This window comes from Aulonocara sp. 'chitande type north' Nkhata Bay, linkage group LG9 (assembly GCF_057382095.1).
Source record: "Aulonocara sp. 'chitande type north' Nkhata Bay isolate Kocher_YH1m ecotype deep benthic linkage group LG9, A_spYH_male_GT1.1, whole genome shotgun sequence".
Lineage (NCBI taxonomy): Eukaryota > Metazoa > Chordata > Actinopteri > Cichliformes > Cichlidae > Aulonocara > Aulonocara sp. 'chitande type north' Nkhata Bay.
This window is the reverse complement of record NC_141352.1, coordinates 5,507,470-5,526,002: the sequence shown is the minus strand read 5'-3', so window position 1 is coordinate 5,526,002 and position 18,533 is coordinate 5,507,470. Positions and strand designations below refer to the sequence as shown.

At 40.7% G+C, this 18,533-nt stretch overlaps 1 protein-coding gene across 1 annotated transcript in view; it reads left to right on the top strand.

Moving 5' to 3' along the window:
* arhgap28 (Rho GTPase activating protein 28) overlaps positions 1-17,944 on the top strand; it is a 29,925-nt gene extending 11,981 nt beyond the window's left edge. Inside the window, exons 5-15 of the mRNA XM_086305401.1 lie at positions 2,693-3,042; positions 3,225-3,387; positions 11,985-12,076; positions 12,837-12,914; positions 14,019-14,172; positions 14,256-14,338; positions 16,400-16,609; positions 16,681-16,803; positions 17,054-17,181; positions 17,338-17,375; positions 17,458-17,944. Of these exons, the coding sequence (XP_086161527.1) occupies positions 2,693-3,042; positions 3,225-3,387; positions 11,985-12,076; positions 12,837-12,914; positions 14,019-14,172; positions 14,256-14,338; positions 16,400-16,609; positions 16,681-16,803; positions 17,054-17,181; positions 17,338-17,375; positions 17,458-17,540 (1,502 nt within the window). The 3' untranslated portion in view covers positions 17,541-17,944. The remainder of the gene's footprint in view (positions 1-2,692; positions 3,043-3,224; positions 3,388-11,984; positions 12,077-12,836; positions 12,915-14,018; positions 14,173-14,255; positions 14,339-16,399; positions 16,610-16,680; positions 16,804-17,053; positions 17,182-17,337; positions 17,376-17,457) is intronic.
* Positions 17,945-18,533: the final 589 nt, after the last annotated feature.

Below are 18,533 nucleotides of genomic sequence, written 5' to 3'. Positions count from 1 at the left end.
TTATTCTATTACTCTTGTTCTCTTCTGCTTGTTTTCTTTTTTCTTTCTCAGCAGGTGATCCAGGTGATTGATATATGCATTTTTTTTTTTTTTTTTCTGCTCATTCTGTTGGTTTATGTTTTTTGCCCTTCTCCCCCGTCCCTCTTCTCAGCTGTTTCTCTTTCCCTCTTTCTTTCTCCCCTTCTTTCCCCCAGTCAAGTCTGTCCCGTATTCAGCAAGTGAAAATAAAATAAACAATAAAAGGTGAATCAAATGGACCATTACGGCAAGGCTGGGATGGTCAATTTGGTAAAGTAAATCCATTGGGCATCTTTCTTTGCCTTTAGACAACAATTCTGATGCAAAAGAGCCAAATGGGACAGGCAGAAAGAAAAAAAAAAAGAAAAAGAAAAAAGAAAAACATGATTTTCATGCAGGACAATGCTCCATCACACGCGTCCAAGTACTCCACAGCGTGGCTGGCAAGAAAGGGTATAAAAGAAGAAAAACTAATGACATGGCCACCTTGTTCACCTGATCTGAACCCCATTGAGAACCTGTGGTCCATCATCAAATGTGAGATTTACAAGGAGGGGAAACAGTACACCTCTCTGAACAGTGTCTGGGAGGCTGTGGTTGCTGCTGCACGCAATGTTGATGGTGAACAGATCAAAACACTGACAGAATCCATGGATGGCAGGTGTGGAATACACCAGGCACAAACACACGCACACGCAGGTATGTACTGCCAAATTCCACATTTATTTGTTTGTTTACACAGCTGACTCAGTCGCACAGCCTGACAGCTCACGAGCCCAGCTGATCTCTCGCCGCTCCTCCCCGTCTCACTATAAACACAGCGGAGGGAGACCATCATTAGTACATAAACACCATCAGCTGTTCTTACCGGCCTCGCAGCGCCGCCCTGTTGAGCCTTCTGCTCCACTCCTCCCCGGCAGCTGCGCCCGGGGCCACGCCTCCGCCACAGCAGGCTTTTGAGTGTCCTTGCAAAGAAAGGTGGCTATATTGAGATGAGAGATGAGATAGCCTTTATTTGTCAGTTGCAGGTCTTTTGCCCACAACCGAGATGACAGACCTTGCCGACCGTACATACAATACAAACATCACATTGGGGAGACAGGTCAGGCCAGGTAGCGAGAGGAAAAAAAACATTGAAATGTGCAACACAAAAGGATAATACAGGAATGCACAGGTATCAACACACCATAACACATTAAACACAGACAAGCAACATGGGAAAGAGTTCCAGTGTGTACATCTGATCTGGGACCGCTGCAATCTTTCGACTGCGCCTCCAACTGACCCGATGTCCACATCATGGGGGAGGTAAGCATTGGAGGTGGCGTTGGATCCGGGGTAGGGAGGGTGATGCGTCAGTGAGTGCTTATCAGTATCAGTATATGTATGTGTGTGCGTGTCCATAGTTCAGCTGAGACAGTGTCCTTCGCCCTGCCAGGCTAAGTAAACAGTCTTCCAGCCAACCCAGGTGGCCTTGCATGGAATGGGAAGGAACAGACTCAACACAGTCGTTATCAGGGAGTTGTTGTTCAGCTCCAGCCTTGAGCTGGCGCCGAAGGGGTAGCCGGGTTATGATGGTAATTGAGAATTTCAAGCTGTTTTTTAACACTCCGACACTGGTCTCTCAGTCTCCCGTTAATAGCTGCGAGCTTCTCCGTGATGTTATTAGCCGTCGATTCTGTGGTCTTGTCACTCTTTTTGCTCACATAGCAGATTCTGAGACCTCACGACCGCAGCCAATATTGGTCGCTGATTTGTTTTTGTTTTGTTTTTGAATGTCAGAAATGTATATTTGTGAATGTGGAGATGTTATATTGGTTTCACTGGTAAAAATAAATAATTGAAATGGGTATATATTTGTTTTTTGTTAAGTTGCCTAATAATTATGCACAGTAATAGTCACCTGCACACACAGATATCCCCCTAAAATAGCTCAAACTAAAAACAAACTAAAAACTGCTTCCAAAAACATTCAGCTTTGATATTAATGAGTTTTTTGGGTTCATTGAGAACATGGTTGTTGTTCAATAATAAAATTATTCCTCAAAAATACAACTTGCCTAATAATTCTGCACTCCCTGTATAAAAGAAGTTCCATAGTAAGTGGGACTCTACATCCATGCTTGCCACCAGGCAGTTGAAACTTTCATTCAACTTTCATTGGATCAGGTGACTGAAGCATCCCTTAGTTATGCTGCTATTGCCACGGGCTTCAGGGGGACCTTCTATGATGCAGTGAACATTTTGTTTTTGTGTTCTGTTGTGTTTACATTTCACTTTTGCATGTCATTAACTTTTGTCTTCTCTCCCATAGCATGTGTTCTGTCCTCGTCTTTCAATGCTCTCCTCTTCCTCACACGCCCCAGGTCGGTCGGTCACAGCAGATGTCTGTCGCTAAGCCTGGTTGTTCTTGTTAAAAAGGAATCTTCCTTCTCACCATCTCTTCATCATCCTCCAGATGGCTGTTGTGTCAATGCACTATATAAATAACTCTAGCTGTGTGATTTGAACAGATCTGAAAAAGGTTTTTAATGATTTGCAATTTGCTAGTTTTATTTGCTTTTGACATCCGAGCATCCCAGTGTTTTTGGAAACAGGATTCTATTTCTGCAAGAGATTTTGTTTGTTTTTTCTCTGTACCTGCTGAGAGCTTTATGCTTTGTGTCTTTTACAGTACGACCAACTCTACCCGTGTTGGCTGTTGAAGATCAACTACCAGAGCACCCCTCACCCCCCTCAAACACAGACTCTCTGCATCACGCAAACTCTCCAGGAAACAAATGCTCTCCGACACATGTCATCGACACAACTGTTCTGACACACGCACATTCTCCAACACACACTGACTCTCACAAATATACCTCTTCCCCTCCTCACACACACTCGTCCCCCGTCAGTCAATTGATGCAACCTGACTGGGTGCTGCGGGACTCTCCATACTCAGAAGGTGTGGCTGAGCACAAAAGGGGCAAGGCTTGTTGGGACTGTTTACGTTTCCATAGAGACAACAACAGTGAGCTGCAGGTGAGTTTGACCTGCTGCATGCTGAGAGAGGTCTTCCAGTCAAATCTGATTGCTTACAACACAGGAGGCTGCTAACGGATGCAAAAAAGAGTGTGTGTGTGTGTGTGTGTGTGTGTGTGTGTGTGTGTGTGTGTGTGTGTGTGTGTGTGTGTGTGTGTGTGTGTGTGTGTGTGCGCGTGCAGTTTGCATCTATCCCTCCCTCTCAGGGTCTTAGCTGTGCAGGCGACCTGTCGTCACGTGACCTCACACAGCTGTGTTTCATCTCACACATTGAGCTCACAACCTTCCTGATGACTCTGGGGATCCACACCAAACGCACACGTCCTCCACGCTGCAGGAACCGGGGTGAGTTTCTTTTTTACATAATGATCTGCATTCAGCTTCACAGCAAAGACTTTATAGCATTAGGATATTAGAAAGCTATAGCGAGTGATGTTAACACTTTTACTGATTAACTTAAGTTTCGCCAATGTAATTATGCATTTTTAACATAAACACAAAAAGTAATGTGGAACTAAAAACGGTATCTAACCAAAAAAACAAGATCCAGATCCACATAACAAAGAACATCTCTTCAAACCATTTTTCCTGGATTTCCAAATAGTTGTTATTTTTACAGTAGATGGTGTGTCATCATTTGTCTTACACCATGGCTCCTTATTGTTTGCAGACAATTTTCAGAGTGGATACAGCAACATTACATTTCCAGTGTAATCAGTGAGAGAGGCAGACATGAAACCGATGTGGAAGTGGAGTGCATCTACTCCACAAGCATAAAAATAGATAAGTTTACTACTATTTTTATTTTTTTCACGTAAGGTGTATGTATGTATTTTGCCCACAGAAAAGGGTCATAAAGTCCCCTTACCCCCAACCAGTCACAGCAGATGACCGTCCTCCGTGAGCCTGGTTCTGCTGGAGGTTTCTTCCTGTTAAAATGGGGTTTTTCCTTCCCACTGCCACCAAAGTAGTTGCTCAGAGGGGTCCACTGACTGGGTTTTCCGTGTGTTCTCTGTATTATTGTAGGATCTTTATCTAACAATATAAAGTTCCTTGAGGCAACAGATGTTGTTGTTTGGCCCTATATAAATAAAATTAAAATATTTGTGTTTTATTTTTTATTTAAATGACAGCAACAGTCATAATTCTTTGTGATGTATACACTATCAGTGGAAAGTTTGGACAGACTTCCTCATTTAATGGTTTTTCTTTAGTTTCATGACTATTTACATTTTAAATTCTCACTGAAGGCATCAAAACTATGAATGAACACATACGGAATTATGTAGTAAACAAAAAAGTGTGAAATGACTCAAAACGTGTTTTATATTTTCGATTCTTCAAAATAGCCACCGTTTGCTTTGATTACTGCTTTGCACATCCTTGGCATTGTCTCGATGAGATTCATGAGGTCATCACCTGAAATGGTTTCCAACAGTCTTGAAGGAGTTCCCAGAGATGCTGACTGTGGAGGCCCGGCCATCTGGCACAGCACTCTGTTGCTCTCTGTCTTGGTCAAATAGCCCTTACACAGCCTGGAGGTGTGTTTGTGGTCATTGTCCTGTTAAAAGATAAATGATTGTCCAACTAACCGGATCGGATTGCCCAAACAAATCTCTTCTGCTTGTTGCTTTTCCTTAGTAGTGGTTTCTTCTACTTTGAGGAATCTATAATATAAGATATATTTAGAGTTATTTATCATTTTTTCTTTGCTGTATAACCCCATATATCTTTCTTCATATATATCTACAATGTAGAAAGTAGTAAAAATAGATAAAACATTGAATGAGAAGGCATGTCCAAACTTTTGACTGGTAGTGTATTGTCATAGGGTTTTCTTGAAGAAGTGAATTTACCAAACTTAAACTTTTCTCTCCCTTTTTTAAGATTTAGAGCTTACATCTTAATGCTTGCTGCTTGAAGCAGTATTGCTGTTCCTGTAGTATAAATGTAAAAGAAATGTCGTGTTAATTTTCATGTAATCTATAAATTACTGATCGTCCAACTTTATGTACTGAAATTGCCATCTGGGAGTTTCTAGAACTTGCCACCCTCATAAACTAACCAATATAAATCTGAAATTACACTATCATAACTACAAATACTCCAGAATTTAGAGTTAGAGAAAGCACTCTAGGTGAAAGTATCTTATGAATGTACTAGAATAACATGAATGACTCTTACCATCTTATCTTCTGTCCACACGTAAAAAACAAATCTGGGTCATCTACATTTCTCTAAATTGGCTACAACATCCTACTCCACTTATCCAAACATAATTTACATTTTTAAGCAACTTTTTCATATTAAATTGTACAATAAATGTACCCTGAAATGTTTAACAACAAAAATCATCTTCCCACTTACATGAAGCAGTACAGAATTATACCGCTCTGCAAGATTTAATGTAACTCCCACGCAAAGATGTGTGTAGAAAATCAGCGGTCCTTAACCTGTTTTACCTCTGGGTAGGGATGCACCGATACCGATATCGGGTATCGGGGCCGATACTGTAAAATGTGTGTGTACTCATACTCGTAAAAGTTAACCGATACCATGAACCGATACTAACTTATTTCATTAATCAGAGGGTGGCTTGTCATTTTTGTTGTAGTTTTTTAGATTGGCCACTAGGGGAACATCCCGCGCTAAACAGGCACAGGGTTAGACGAGTCAGACTGGCAGCTCCAGATAAAAAAAGAGAAACTGGAGGCTGCTGTAGCTAGGCTAAACAAAATGTCAGCAGTGTGGACCGGAACAGCCAACTTTAACTCAGGTTTTGGAAAAGCGATGAAAAATGTCAAGAGAAAATCCACGGGCAGTTAAAATAACAGAGGCTCTGACTCGTTTTATCGCTCTGGATGACCAGCCAATGCCAGTCATGGAAAACATAGGATTCTTCTCAGCATACTCGAGCTGCGATATGAAATTCCCAGCCGCCCACACATCAGGGAGATAATGGTGACAAAACTTTCTAAAGAGGTAAAGACGAGCAGTGTGTGCGCGATGTCAGTCTTTGGTTTAACGGCACAGTGGACTGATGATCCACGGGCAGATGGGGAGTTCGTTCGTCAATGCCAAATACTTTCGTTATTTTGTTTGTTTGTTTACATTATGAACACTCTGCAACAATTTAAAAGTTTATTTTATTCTCAAACCTAATTTGTATTTATTATATTCCAAACAGAAGTGTTTATTTATTATTCCGAAAGCTCGAGACAGTGCCAATAGTTCAGTGATATTTTGCTAAATTACAATGTGGAGACTCTGCAATAATTTAGCAGAAGTGCTTATTTTTCACTTGAAATTTTTTTGTGGTCATTTTTATTAAGATTTTATTTTTTATCGGCAGAGAATAAAATAAAATCTGTCTTCCGATTCATTGCATTTGTGTGTGTGTGTGTGTGTGTGTGGTAGAAGTATCGGTTTTTGTACTCTGTATCGGCAAGTACTCAGATCCAAGTATCGGTATCGTATCGGTTTGAAAAAATTGGTATCGTTGCATCCCTACCTCTGGGTCTAATGTTTTCACTACAAAGTTGCCCGGGGCCCGACACTGTATTGAATAAATTGATGTTGCTTTTGGTTTTATATATATTTAATAACTAAATCAAATCTACATCATTTTAATGGCTAAAACCTCGTCAAATAAACATGATGATGACATGATGCAATCTAATAATCCCAAAGAACCTGTACATAAAACAAAATGCCAGCAATTCATGGAACAAATCAAACTGCAAAGTTAAAAGGCTCAAGTCAGGATTAAAAACACAAAATAATTAATAATTCAATTTTACTAAAAGAGACAAGAAAAAAGAAAAAATAGAATAATGTGCTCATAAAACAAATACATTCAAAATAATTTTCTAATTAAATGAATAAATAAATAAACTGTTATAAAATTTAAATAAAGGGCAAATGAAAATATAGCCTTATAATCTGTGAGTGAATCTGAAAGGTTTTTTCATTGGCAGAACCAGAAGTTATTCTTCAACAAACAGTCACAATAGGCAACTCCCCTTTTATGTTCAGCTGTTAATGAGACACGGGTCTGGGTGGAATGGGGGAAAGGCTCACTCTCAGAGCAGCTTCCAGTGTTGCTCTGAGTCTGGTTCAGGCTTTGGTCTTGGTTGTGGCCACAATGGAAAATCCTGATTTACACAGATATGCAGTTGTGAGTGGGACAACCTCATCAAGTCAAATCAAAATTTATTTATATAGCACATATTAAAAACAACAATGTTCACCATAATGCTTCACAGTCAGTAAAAGCATGAGACAATTAAGACAAAACAATAAAACAGGACAACAAACAATACGTGACAACACAACAAGCAAGAACAACCAACTAGTTAGAATCAAAAGCCAAAGTAAAAAGATGTGATTTAAAAGACTGGATAGACTCGGCTGTACGAATATGAACAGGGAGGTTATTCCAGAGTCTAGGTGCCACGGTTGCAACGGCCCGGTCACCTCTGGACTTCAGTCGAGACCTAGGTTGTGCTAGGAGCCTGTGAAGTAGTTCAGAAAGATAGCTGGGCGCTAAATTATTCCGATATTTTAAAAGTGAACAAAAGAATTTTAAAATCGATACGACATTTAACTGGGAGCCAATGTAATTTGGCTAAAATTGGAGTTATGTGTTCACAGATTCTCGTACCTGGTAAAAGATGCGCAGCTGCATTCTGAACTAACTGAAGCTGTTAAAGAGAAGAGTGTTGGAGGCCCGAGTAGAGGCAGTTACAGTCGTCCAATCTGGATGTGATAAATGTGTGGATAAGCGTTTCAAGGTCCTTTAAAGGAAGGAACGGCTTTGCTTTGAATATCTGACGCAACTGGTAAAAGCTGTTTTTGTAGAGACCCGTTTCTCAAGTTTAAAAGAGCCATCCAGGAACACTCCAAGGTTCCTTACAGTGAGCGAGAGATGGCTAGCAAGAGGGCCAAGGGCAGAGTGTGACCATCAAAAACTACGATTTCGGTCTTATTCTCGTTCAGTGTATGAAAATTATGTGATAACCAAATTTTAACTTCATGCAAACAGTTGAACAGAGGTTGCAAAGAAGCAGACACATCTGATTTCAAAGGTGAATAAATCTGGATATCATCGGCATAACAATGAAAGGAGATGTTATATTTTTAAGAAATTAATCCCAACGGCAACATGTACAAAGAGCAGGACCGAGCACGGACCCTTGAGGCACACCACAATAAATAGGGGCAGAAGCCGAGGAGTGTTGCCCTATAGCAACAGAGAACGACCTCTCTGAGAGGTAGGATTTAAACCGTATACCTTTGAGACCAACAACATGTTCCAGTCTTGATAGAAGAATGTTGTGGTTAACCATGTCAAAAGCAGCAGTCAAGTCAAGTAAAACTAAAACCACGGAATAGCCAGAGTCAACCGTTAAAAGAAGATCATTAAAAACTCTAAGTAAGGCTGTCTCTGTGCTGTGGCGACGTTTCAAACCAGACTGAAACTTTTCATTAATACCATTTGCATCTAAAAAGGCCTGAAGTTGTTTAGAACTACCGTTTCCAATATTTTGGAAATAAAAGGGAGTTTGGAGATCCGCCTGTAGTTAGTGAGAGCATTAGGGTCAAGATTTTTCTTTTTCATAATAGGTTGCACAACAGCATGCTTAAAGACAGACGGTACACAACCTGATGACAATGATGCATTCAGCAGAAGTAAGATACAAGGACCAATAATATGTAAAGATTCCTTAAAGAAACGAGAAGGACGAATATCGTGCGGGGAACCAGAGATTTTGAGATGATCAATTATGTCTTTTAAAGCAGAATAAGACACTGGCTCAAACTGTTGAAAGACAGTCAAGCACTCAAAGGCTGGAACTGGGTCTAACCTTATAAACTGAAACTCTTCAAATAAGCCATAAAGTTGTGTCTCTCCTTTTTGCAGAGTCGAAGAGCGTGTCAGGTCACATTTCACTGCGTGTTATATCTGTATAACCATGCACATGACAAATAAAGAATCTTCCTCTGCAGATGATCAGTTAGCTGTTTGACAACTACTCTTTCAAGAATTTACGAGATAAAAGGAACGTTGGAGATTGGCCTATAATTAGATGGGTCAAGGGATGCCACATAGCGATTATTAGAGATAGTTTGGAGGAAGACATTACTGAAATTAACTCAGAAAGATCAATAGGAGAAAAAGACTAAATGGTACTGAAAGCAGCGGTACATGTTGTTACATCTGTGAGATGATCATGAGTAATTTTTTCTCTAATGGTTAAAATGTTATTTGTGAAGAAGTTCATGAAGTCATTACTAGTTAACGTTAAAGGGATGGTTGGCTCAACCGAGCTCTGACTGTTTGTCAGCCTGGCTACAGTGCTGAAGAGAAACCTGGGGTTGTTCTTATTTTCTTCAATCAGTGATGAATAGTAAGATCTTCTAGCTTTACAGAGGGCTTTTTTTATAAAGCAACAAACTATTTCTCCAGGCTAAATGATGATCTTCTAAATCTGATCTTCTAAATTTGTGACACGCCATTTCCTCTCCAGCTTAAGAGGTATCTACTTTAGGGTACGTGTTTGAGAATTATACCAGGGAGTCAAGTACTTCTGATTTGAGGCTCTCTTTTTCACAGGAGCTACAGTATCCAGAGTTGTGCATAGTGAAAGTTAAAACAATTAACAAGATAATCGACCTCTGTTTGAGTAGCCTTCAGGTACCTGCTCTGCTCTCTTTTGGTACAGGCTATTGAAGATGATAAAAGTGGGTGAACTGTATTCTTAAACCTAATTACAGCACTTTCAAAAAGACATCTACTTTGATGAAATCTATTTCCCACTAAACAAGAGAGGCTTTTCAGGAAACACTGTTTCAGTTTCAATTCAATTCAGTTTTATTTATACAGTGCCAAATTACAAGAACAGTCAAGGCACTTTATTTTCTAAGGTAGACCGTACAATAATACATACAGAGAAAAGCCCAACAATCACATGACCTGGTATGAGCAAGCATTTTAGTGATAGCGGGAAGGAAAAACTCTGTTTTAACAGAAAGAAACCTCCAGCAGAACGGTTTAATGGAGAACGATTAAAAACACTGTCCTCACTGCTGGATCATAAAAAATATTTATAACAGTGTTCTGTAATTATTAAGTTATTTAAACATTAATTAATACTTGGAACACAAAACCTTAAAAACTGCTTATTCCAGTATTGAATCAGGTTGGATGGACACATCTGGAAAACAAGAAACAGCTGAAATGAATAAACTGCACTGATACAAAAGGAGGTAAACCTAAACAGAAGACATGAGTTAAATGACTTTCAAAGTAAAACAGGAAGCAAGGTAGCAGGAAATGACTAAAGAGAAACAAACAAGCAGATATTACGGAGATTAAGATAATCTCTACTATAGTAATTAAAAATGTAAAATTAACAATGAAGACAAACTTTTAAAAAAAATCTCAAAAACAGGAAAACTCAGAATAAACCAACAAAACCAAAGACCAATTTCTGATAAACACAAAGACTTCTTAATGTGAGATGTCCTTAACACCTTTATAAAGATCAGTACTTTGCCTTCCACCCGGCACTACCACTAAACCAATAAGGTATGCATTTTAATACCCCAGAGCACCACAAGATGGGAGATCATGTCGTGCTTCAACATTAGGAAGTAAATTCAAGATTGTCCAGCTATATCGTTTTCGTTCGACCACTGCCCCGTTTCAACTACTAGTATCACCTCCTTCCTCATTTAGTATTTTTTTTCCTGTTTGTCACACATTTGTTTCAGATCATCAAACAGTTTTCATTATTAGACAAAGATAACTCAAGTATATATAAGATTGACTGGTTCTGCAATTCTTGGCAGCAAGAACTGCAATCCAAAATTTGTCATAACTGCTCATGATTTTTTTCGCCTCTGTGGATGAAATGTTTATTCTGTTTTTTATTCTTGGTATGATGTTCTCTTTGTGAAATGCTATGTTACACAAACACAAAGACTTTAACTTTTCTCAGATATTTTCTCAAATTTTTTGGAGATCATCAAGATGTGGCAAATTTGAGACAAGCCTTTGTATTGTTTTTGGTCAGCAGTTATTTTCATCTTAGAACTTTTCCATAGATGCGTTCTACCTGATCTTTCTTATTGGTGAATCATGAACGCGCATCTTAACTGAGGCAAGTGAGGCCTGCGTTTCTGTAGATCTTGTTCTGTTTTGTTTTTTGTGACCTTCTGGATGAGTGATTGATTGCACTTGGACTAATTCTGGTAGGCCACTCACTCCCAGGAAGGTTCACTATGTTGTTATTATGTTTTTAAACAGGACCAGGTAGGTTTGGATTAAAATTAGTTTGAGCTGAAACCTGCAAATGTGACTATATGCAAAAACACAGAAGAAATCCAGAAGACTCAAACACTTTCATAGCACTGTGTCGCATTACAACGGTTTAACTGTTTATGCATAATAATTTTGATAATCATCCAGAACCCACAACAGTTTTGCCCTTTGCAGCTACCTTATGAGTAAGTGTTCACAGTAAACCCATGTTGGGCTAGCCCATAGCAGTTTAGCCTTTTGGGCCCCAAAAAACGCGGGCAGCCCATTGTGGGTTTACCATAGGAAAACCCATACTGGTCCTCTTTTGGGTTAGCCCATTAAGGCCCCACAGTAGTTTGATCCCAAGAGGTCCCCTGATTGTCATGGTTTTCAATGGGCAACCCACAGTGGGATTGCTCACCGTGGGTGTGGTTTGCCCACCATGGGACCGAAAGAGCCAAACTGCCGTTGGCTCTAACACAGTTAACTTGGGACTGGATGGGATAAGCGATAAGGGCAGACCTGAAACTATTTTGCTGCTGAAAAAGCCCCATTAGTAAAACCCTGTACTAAAGGATGTATAAATTGTCTCTCAGAACACTCACTGTATGATTGTTTGTGTCTTCCTGTCCATTAGACAGTGGTGTGTTTGGCGTTCCTCTGAACACGCTGTTGGAGAAAGACAGGAAGAAGTTTCCTGGGGTCAAAGTTCCTGTCGTGTTCCAGAAGGTGAAGAACGTGTCCTTCTCTATGTCTAATCAAGTTTCAGACAGGGGATAGATTGCTGGCTTCATTACTCTAAAACTTATGATACTATAGTTTAAGGCACAATCATAATCTTATGTGTCTTTGGGAAGTTCATGAGCAAAAGTGGGTTACTGTTTGGTCAGTAGTTCGATTCTTCAAGTAAGCAAATATTGAACCCCAAGCTGAAGCATCTCTTTACGGGCGACCGTGGCTCAGGGGGTTGGGAAGCGTATCTGTAACCGGAAGGTCGCCGGTTCGATCCCTGGGCTCTCTGTCCTGGTCGTTGTGTCCTTGGGCAAGACACTTTACCCTACTTGCCTACTGGTGCTGGCCAGAGGGGCCGATGGCGCGATATGGCAGCCTCGCTTCTGTCAGTCTGCCCCAGGGCAGCTGTGGCTACAACCGTAGCTGCCTCCACCAGTGTATGAATGTGAGAGTGAATGAATAGTGGCATTGTAAAGCGCTTTGGGTGCCTTGAAAAGCGCTATATAAATCCAATCCATTATTATTTACGTGCATGATGTAAAATGTTTAATGCTTATAGTAAACAGTGCTCAGAGTAGATAAGTGCTGTATAAGTATGAGCCCATTAGCATATGATCTTGGTGACCTAAAGTAGTTGTTTAACTAACAGCTAGCAAAGTTAGTTTACCTTTGTTTACATCTTGTTTAGAAATTTAGTGAAAATAAACAAACAACAGTAACCAGTCACACCTTCCTTTATGTGTGTGTATGCATGCAGTTGTTGTGTATCTTAGAGCAAACAGGCCTGTTGACTGAGGGGATTCTCAGAGTACCAGCATCAGCTGCTAGAGTCAAGGTAACGCACGCACGCACGCACGCACGCACGCACGCACGCACGCACACACACACACACACACACACACACACACACACACACACACACACACACTGCTGTTTGTTTCCATACAGAATAGCTGTTGCCACTCAACAATAGTGCCACATCAGCAGTGGAGTAGGAGGAGAAGTGGAAATCAGAAGTACTGTACTATTATATTATTAAAAACTGTGGTAAAAGCTGGCGAGCCAGCTGTGGTGCAGCGACACAACACACCATGTAACAAAAATGGGGAGGTGCGTGACCTGCAGAAACGTTCAACTTTGGCACACTATACCATTCATGAGGCACGTCATGCACTGAAAGTCTACCTGCAAAAAGCATCTGTTGTTGGTTGAAGGGAGTGTCAAAAACATGTGGTACAACCAGTCTGTGGGCTACTATCCATTATCCATTTGAAGAGCAAAGTTATAACACACAACAAGCTGAAGTGAAACCGAGTGTGAAAGATTACCACTGCAGCCAGTCTGTAATTTTTATCTTTGGTTATCTTTCCACATCTCTTTCATTCGCAGTGAACTGCCTGTCACTCCCTTCCCTGTTCCGTCACATTTGTCAACCAATCAACATTTGAACAGTGCATAGGTTCCCTGCCTTCAGCAATGCATAGTTAGGATATTGGATGACTGGAGGTGCATCATCATGGGCAAAGCAAGGTCAACATTCCCAGATCCTCAACCATGAACCTTAACCTAGCTCTAACCCGAAAGCCAACCCAACACTAGTCCTAGTTTTTAGGTAACAAACGAATGGTTATTTTCTACATCAAGTTGTTTTTCTCTTTAGATGATGCTTTAACATAGCATAGTACTAAGGTCAAGACAGCAGCTAAGTGGTGTTTGTTTCTAGATTTTGAGATTGTCTAAACTCAACATTGGTCCTCACAAAAGATGGACACACACCCTGACACACTTTAAAATGACTTTTTGCATTCTGGAAAACTGAGTATGTCTGCCTGTGTGTATCTATGTCTCTCTGTGTGTAATACCTACCTGTTTTTGTCTGATTCTCTGTCTGTATCTTTCTCCCTGCTGTCTCTCTGTCCACCTCTCTGTTTGCTTGCAGTGCCTTCGTAGAGAATTAGACAGGTGCTATGAGGGATTTGACTGGTCTGCGCTGAGACAGGTGGACGCTTCCAGTCTGTTGAAGCTTTTCATCAGAGAGCTGCCAACCCCTCTGCTGACACACACACACCTGTCCACCTACCGCTCTGTACTGAGTATGTGTGCACACATACAAACACACATTTTCATCATTTAAATGTGTTTGCATTACATGAAGTGTTTCTGTGTGTCCCTGCAGGTATCCCCTCTGAGCTCCATCAGGTTCAGGCCCTGCAGCTGCTGACGTTGCTTCTTCCAGAAGCCAACAGAGAAATTCTGAGAGTAAAGCTTCACCCAGACATTGTCTACACACACAAATGAGAGAGAATTGGGCAAACAGTGAGAAGCAGAAAGAGGGCAGTAAACACACAGTATACATATGTCACAGCCTAAAAGAGCATGGGACAGCACGTTATAGGGAATCTTTTAGTTTTACAGAAAATTTAATATCATTAAAATATACTCTTGTAAACTCATTTAAGTCTTCACTTAACCTTCATTTATCGACAGACAGACAGACGATCAGCTAGGTGAGTGACTCCAGCAGATCCCAGGAACAACATTGGAGATCTCTGTCCAGATGAGTGCAGTCCTACGAACAGCTAAGAAAATGCACAGGGCCCTCAAGCTCCCAGGCCTCATGTAGAAGACCTGAGCTTGACAGATAGACCGCCCGCAGATGCGAGAGGTCCCCCACGCTATCCAAACCTACACACACAAACACAGACACACACTATATTGCCAAAAGTATTCACTCACTCATCGAATCATTGAGTTCAGGTGTTCCAATCACTTCCTTGGTCATAGGTGAATAAAGTCAAGCACCTATGCATGCAGACTGCTTCTACAAACACTTGTTGAAGAAAAAGGCTCTCAAGAGGTCAGTGAATTCTAGCATGGTACCATGATCAGATGCCACCTGTGCCCACAAGCCCAGTCATAAAATTTACATAAAAAACAGCAGATTTAGATTAGGTATATCCCTAGTCTTTTCACTAAAATATAATTTAGTTTTAGTCCAGATTTAGCCACCTAATTTTTGTTTTTGTCTTGCTTTAGTTGAGTATATATCTTTAGATTATGGTAGACTAAATCTGAAGTTGATTTAGGTCACCAGATTTTAAGGTGTCATTGTGTTGGTACAAGTGAGAGTTGCTCTACATGTCTCCATATGTCCACAATTCTCTTCCTCCAAAACATTGACATTTTGTCATATTTTCATGAGAAACAGGGTGCATAGGTGTTAGCTGAACCCCTGTCTCTATCCCTGTTTGTCAGCGGCAGATCAATTGTGCATGTCTAACCTTACTGCACAAGATTATTACTTCTGGCTCACTTCCTGCCTTGTCTCAGAAGAAACATTTTCATCTCGTTTTTATTCGTGGACGAACGTTTCGATGCCTTTCATTCATTTTTATTCAGTTATTGTCTTGTTTTTGCTAGAAAAAAAGTTTGATGAAAAATATAATAAAAATTAGTCAACAAAATTAATACTGCTACTAAATATTCCATAGTCAACTGTGCAGCGTCAATGGATGCTGAGGGACGTTGCCAATTTTCTAGTGAATCACTGCAGAGCTAAAGCGATTGTTATGGTTTTCTATTATGAATACATTATGGATTTATGAGATTTGTAAATCATTGCATTCTGGACCAATGTGCAGTACTCACAGAAAAACAACTCATCAAAGAAGAGAACTTCACAAAACAAAACAAAACCCCTAACGTAAACCTAAACTAAACTGACACTGAAAACTAGATACTAGGAAACACGGCTTGAAACATGACGGGAGAAAACACAGTACAAAGAGAGAGTAGGTTAAGTTAACCATCCAACAACAAGCAAGGGTAGGCTGAGGACTAAAATACACAGGTAGGATCACGAGAGGATTAGGAAACAGGAAGAAACACAGCTGGGACAAATCAGACATGATGCGATGAAGGAAGGCAAAACTAGATACACTGGGGTAGGAGACAGACTATCAAAATAAAACAGGAAATGCACCACGCACACACAGACACGGACTCAGAGACACGAGCTTAACATCCCAATAATACTGACACAGTACAGAGGGAACATAAGGACAGGGCCTAGACAGGAGACATGACTGACTGGGGAACAAGAGAATAAACATGAAGACCTAGAAATCACAAACCCAGAAGAACTAGAGATCTAGAAATAAAAAACAGAAACCAAACCCTAATAGTCATGAACCCTGATGAAATCAAAAAGAAAAGTACAAAACCTAAAACACTGGGTCACCAACCCAGGACCATGACAGACTTTTTTTTTTTTTAGAAATCGCACATGGTTGCAAGAAAACCTGTTTTTTGTGGTTCCAGGCTCTGCTGGTCTTCCTCCGTATGGTGGTCTCTCATCAGGATCAGAACCGTATGTCTCTGTGGAATGTGTCCATGGTGATGGCACCCAACCTGTTCCGTCGTCACCATGGAAACAAGCGCTCAATTGCTAAACGAGATGAGATGGAGGAGGCAGTGGGTGGAGCTCAGCTGATCCGGTTGATGATCATTCACCAGGACTTGATTTGGACCGTAGGTTTCAGGACACACCTGCACAGTCTCGGTGCCCCTAACCCCCGATGACTTCTCGTTCTCTTTGATAGGTCCCCAAGTTTCTACTGTCTCAGGTGAGACAGATGAACCAGGTGTCCATTCAGAAACAGCTTGGCCTGAGCTGGACCAGTAGACTTTTGAGGAAGAAGAATGACAAGAATGAAAGAGATCAGGTGAGACAGAGACCAGGGCCAAGGAAGACAGAGACTAGGACCTGGAAAGACCAAGAACTGCATGAGATGGGCACCAAAACAAGGTGAGACAGAGAACAGATAAGAAGAGAGAGAAATCAGGTTTGATACAGGTCAGGACCAAAGGAGATGGAGTCCAGAATCAACTAAGGCAAAAACAAGGTTAGTCAAAGACCACAGGCATGCGGGGCAGAGTCCGGGTTCAGCGTGCTGTCTGTTTGTGTCTCTCCAGATCACAGAGCTGTGTGAAGGTGTGATCAGAGTTCATGCTCCTCTACACACCAAGATTTCCATGGTGATACAACTTGAGGAACAGACAACAGCCAAGGACATAACGTCCCGCTTCGAGTGTGAGAACAGGTGACAAAATCTCTCTCTCACACATAGATGCACATTTATCCGACTTCTGTGAGGATCCATACCTATGGTCCCCACCTGTTCCCACACTGAAGGAAAATCTGACTTTTATTTACCATCCCTGTCTTTCTCCTTCTGTCTTTGTTTTTCTCTGATCAGTCCAGTTCAACATCTGTATGAAGTTGGAGGAAACATCTGTGAGTCACATTATAACATCATGATAAACACCTGACGGACTGGATGTTAAATATTAAAGCTGTCTCTCTGCCTGTCTCTCAGGTGAGCGTCGTCTTCATCCTGACTGTGTTCTGTTGGATGTTTACAGAGTTAATCCCCACTGTGATTGGCTAATTAAACCCTGACAACCTGTCTCAGAACCTGTTTCAAGTGTCTCACCACCTCTCTCATTAATGCCTCCCCACCGGTCGACACAAGCTCGTGTTTTTTGCTGTCACAAAAACACTGGCACCAGCCTCATCACATTTGTGACAATCTCTCCCACAAGTGGATCCAAACTTCCCTTTATCATGAACCACTTCCTTTGTGCATACAGCAGCTGTTGGCATGACATCACAGTAACATTGTCCTTTATCGAACAATTGTTCAGTCTGTTTTTTTTTTATCTTTCTGAATTTGGTTTGTCCTGGCAGATTAGTTACATCTTCTCCTGCTCCGGTCTTTATTTACTGCTGTTGTTTCTGTACATCAGAACAAATGTGTTTATTAATGATGCTCATATTAAAACTTGAATATGTACTGATGGCAAGCTGTCTCCACCTGCTGGTCAATGTGTGTAATTAAAGATGAAGTCTTCTCTCTGTTTATCTGGAAAGCAACAGAGATGAATGTAGAGAACAATGTATGAAAATAGAGGATACACCAATAACATCAAATAATTTAATGTGAATAATAAGCAGACCATACAGTATATAATGATACATAATGTATCACTGAAATCAGAGCAAACACTAGGTTCAAATTACCACCGTGGTTTGTGGGCTCAACCTAGTCATCGAGGTTACTAACCCAGTTGCTGTGAGCTTAAAGATTCTCAGAACTACATGCATTCATCTCTTTTAATTTCTTACTGCATGACTTAAACTGACTTAAAACAGCGTTTTACTCCTCATTTGTTTTTTATCGCTTTAGACCTTTCAAGTAGAAACCTCTATCACAAAATAATTTAGTATAGGCCCAACATTGTAATATTAGTATATACATACACTGGCATCCTCTTGCCCTGCCACCATCAAGTGGTTATCAGTCAACAGCTCTGTTCTCCTCTTCAATCAAGTGTACAAGATATGCTGTAGAGCTGGTCAAATGTGATTACTAAATTTAGTCACTGAATTGCA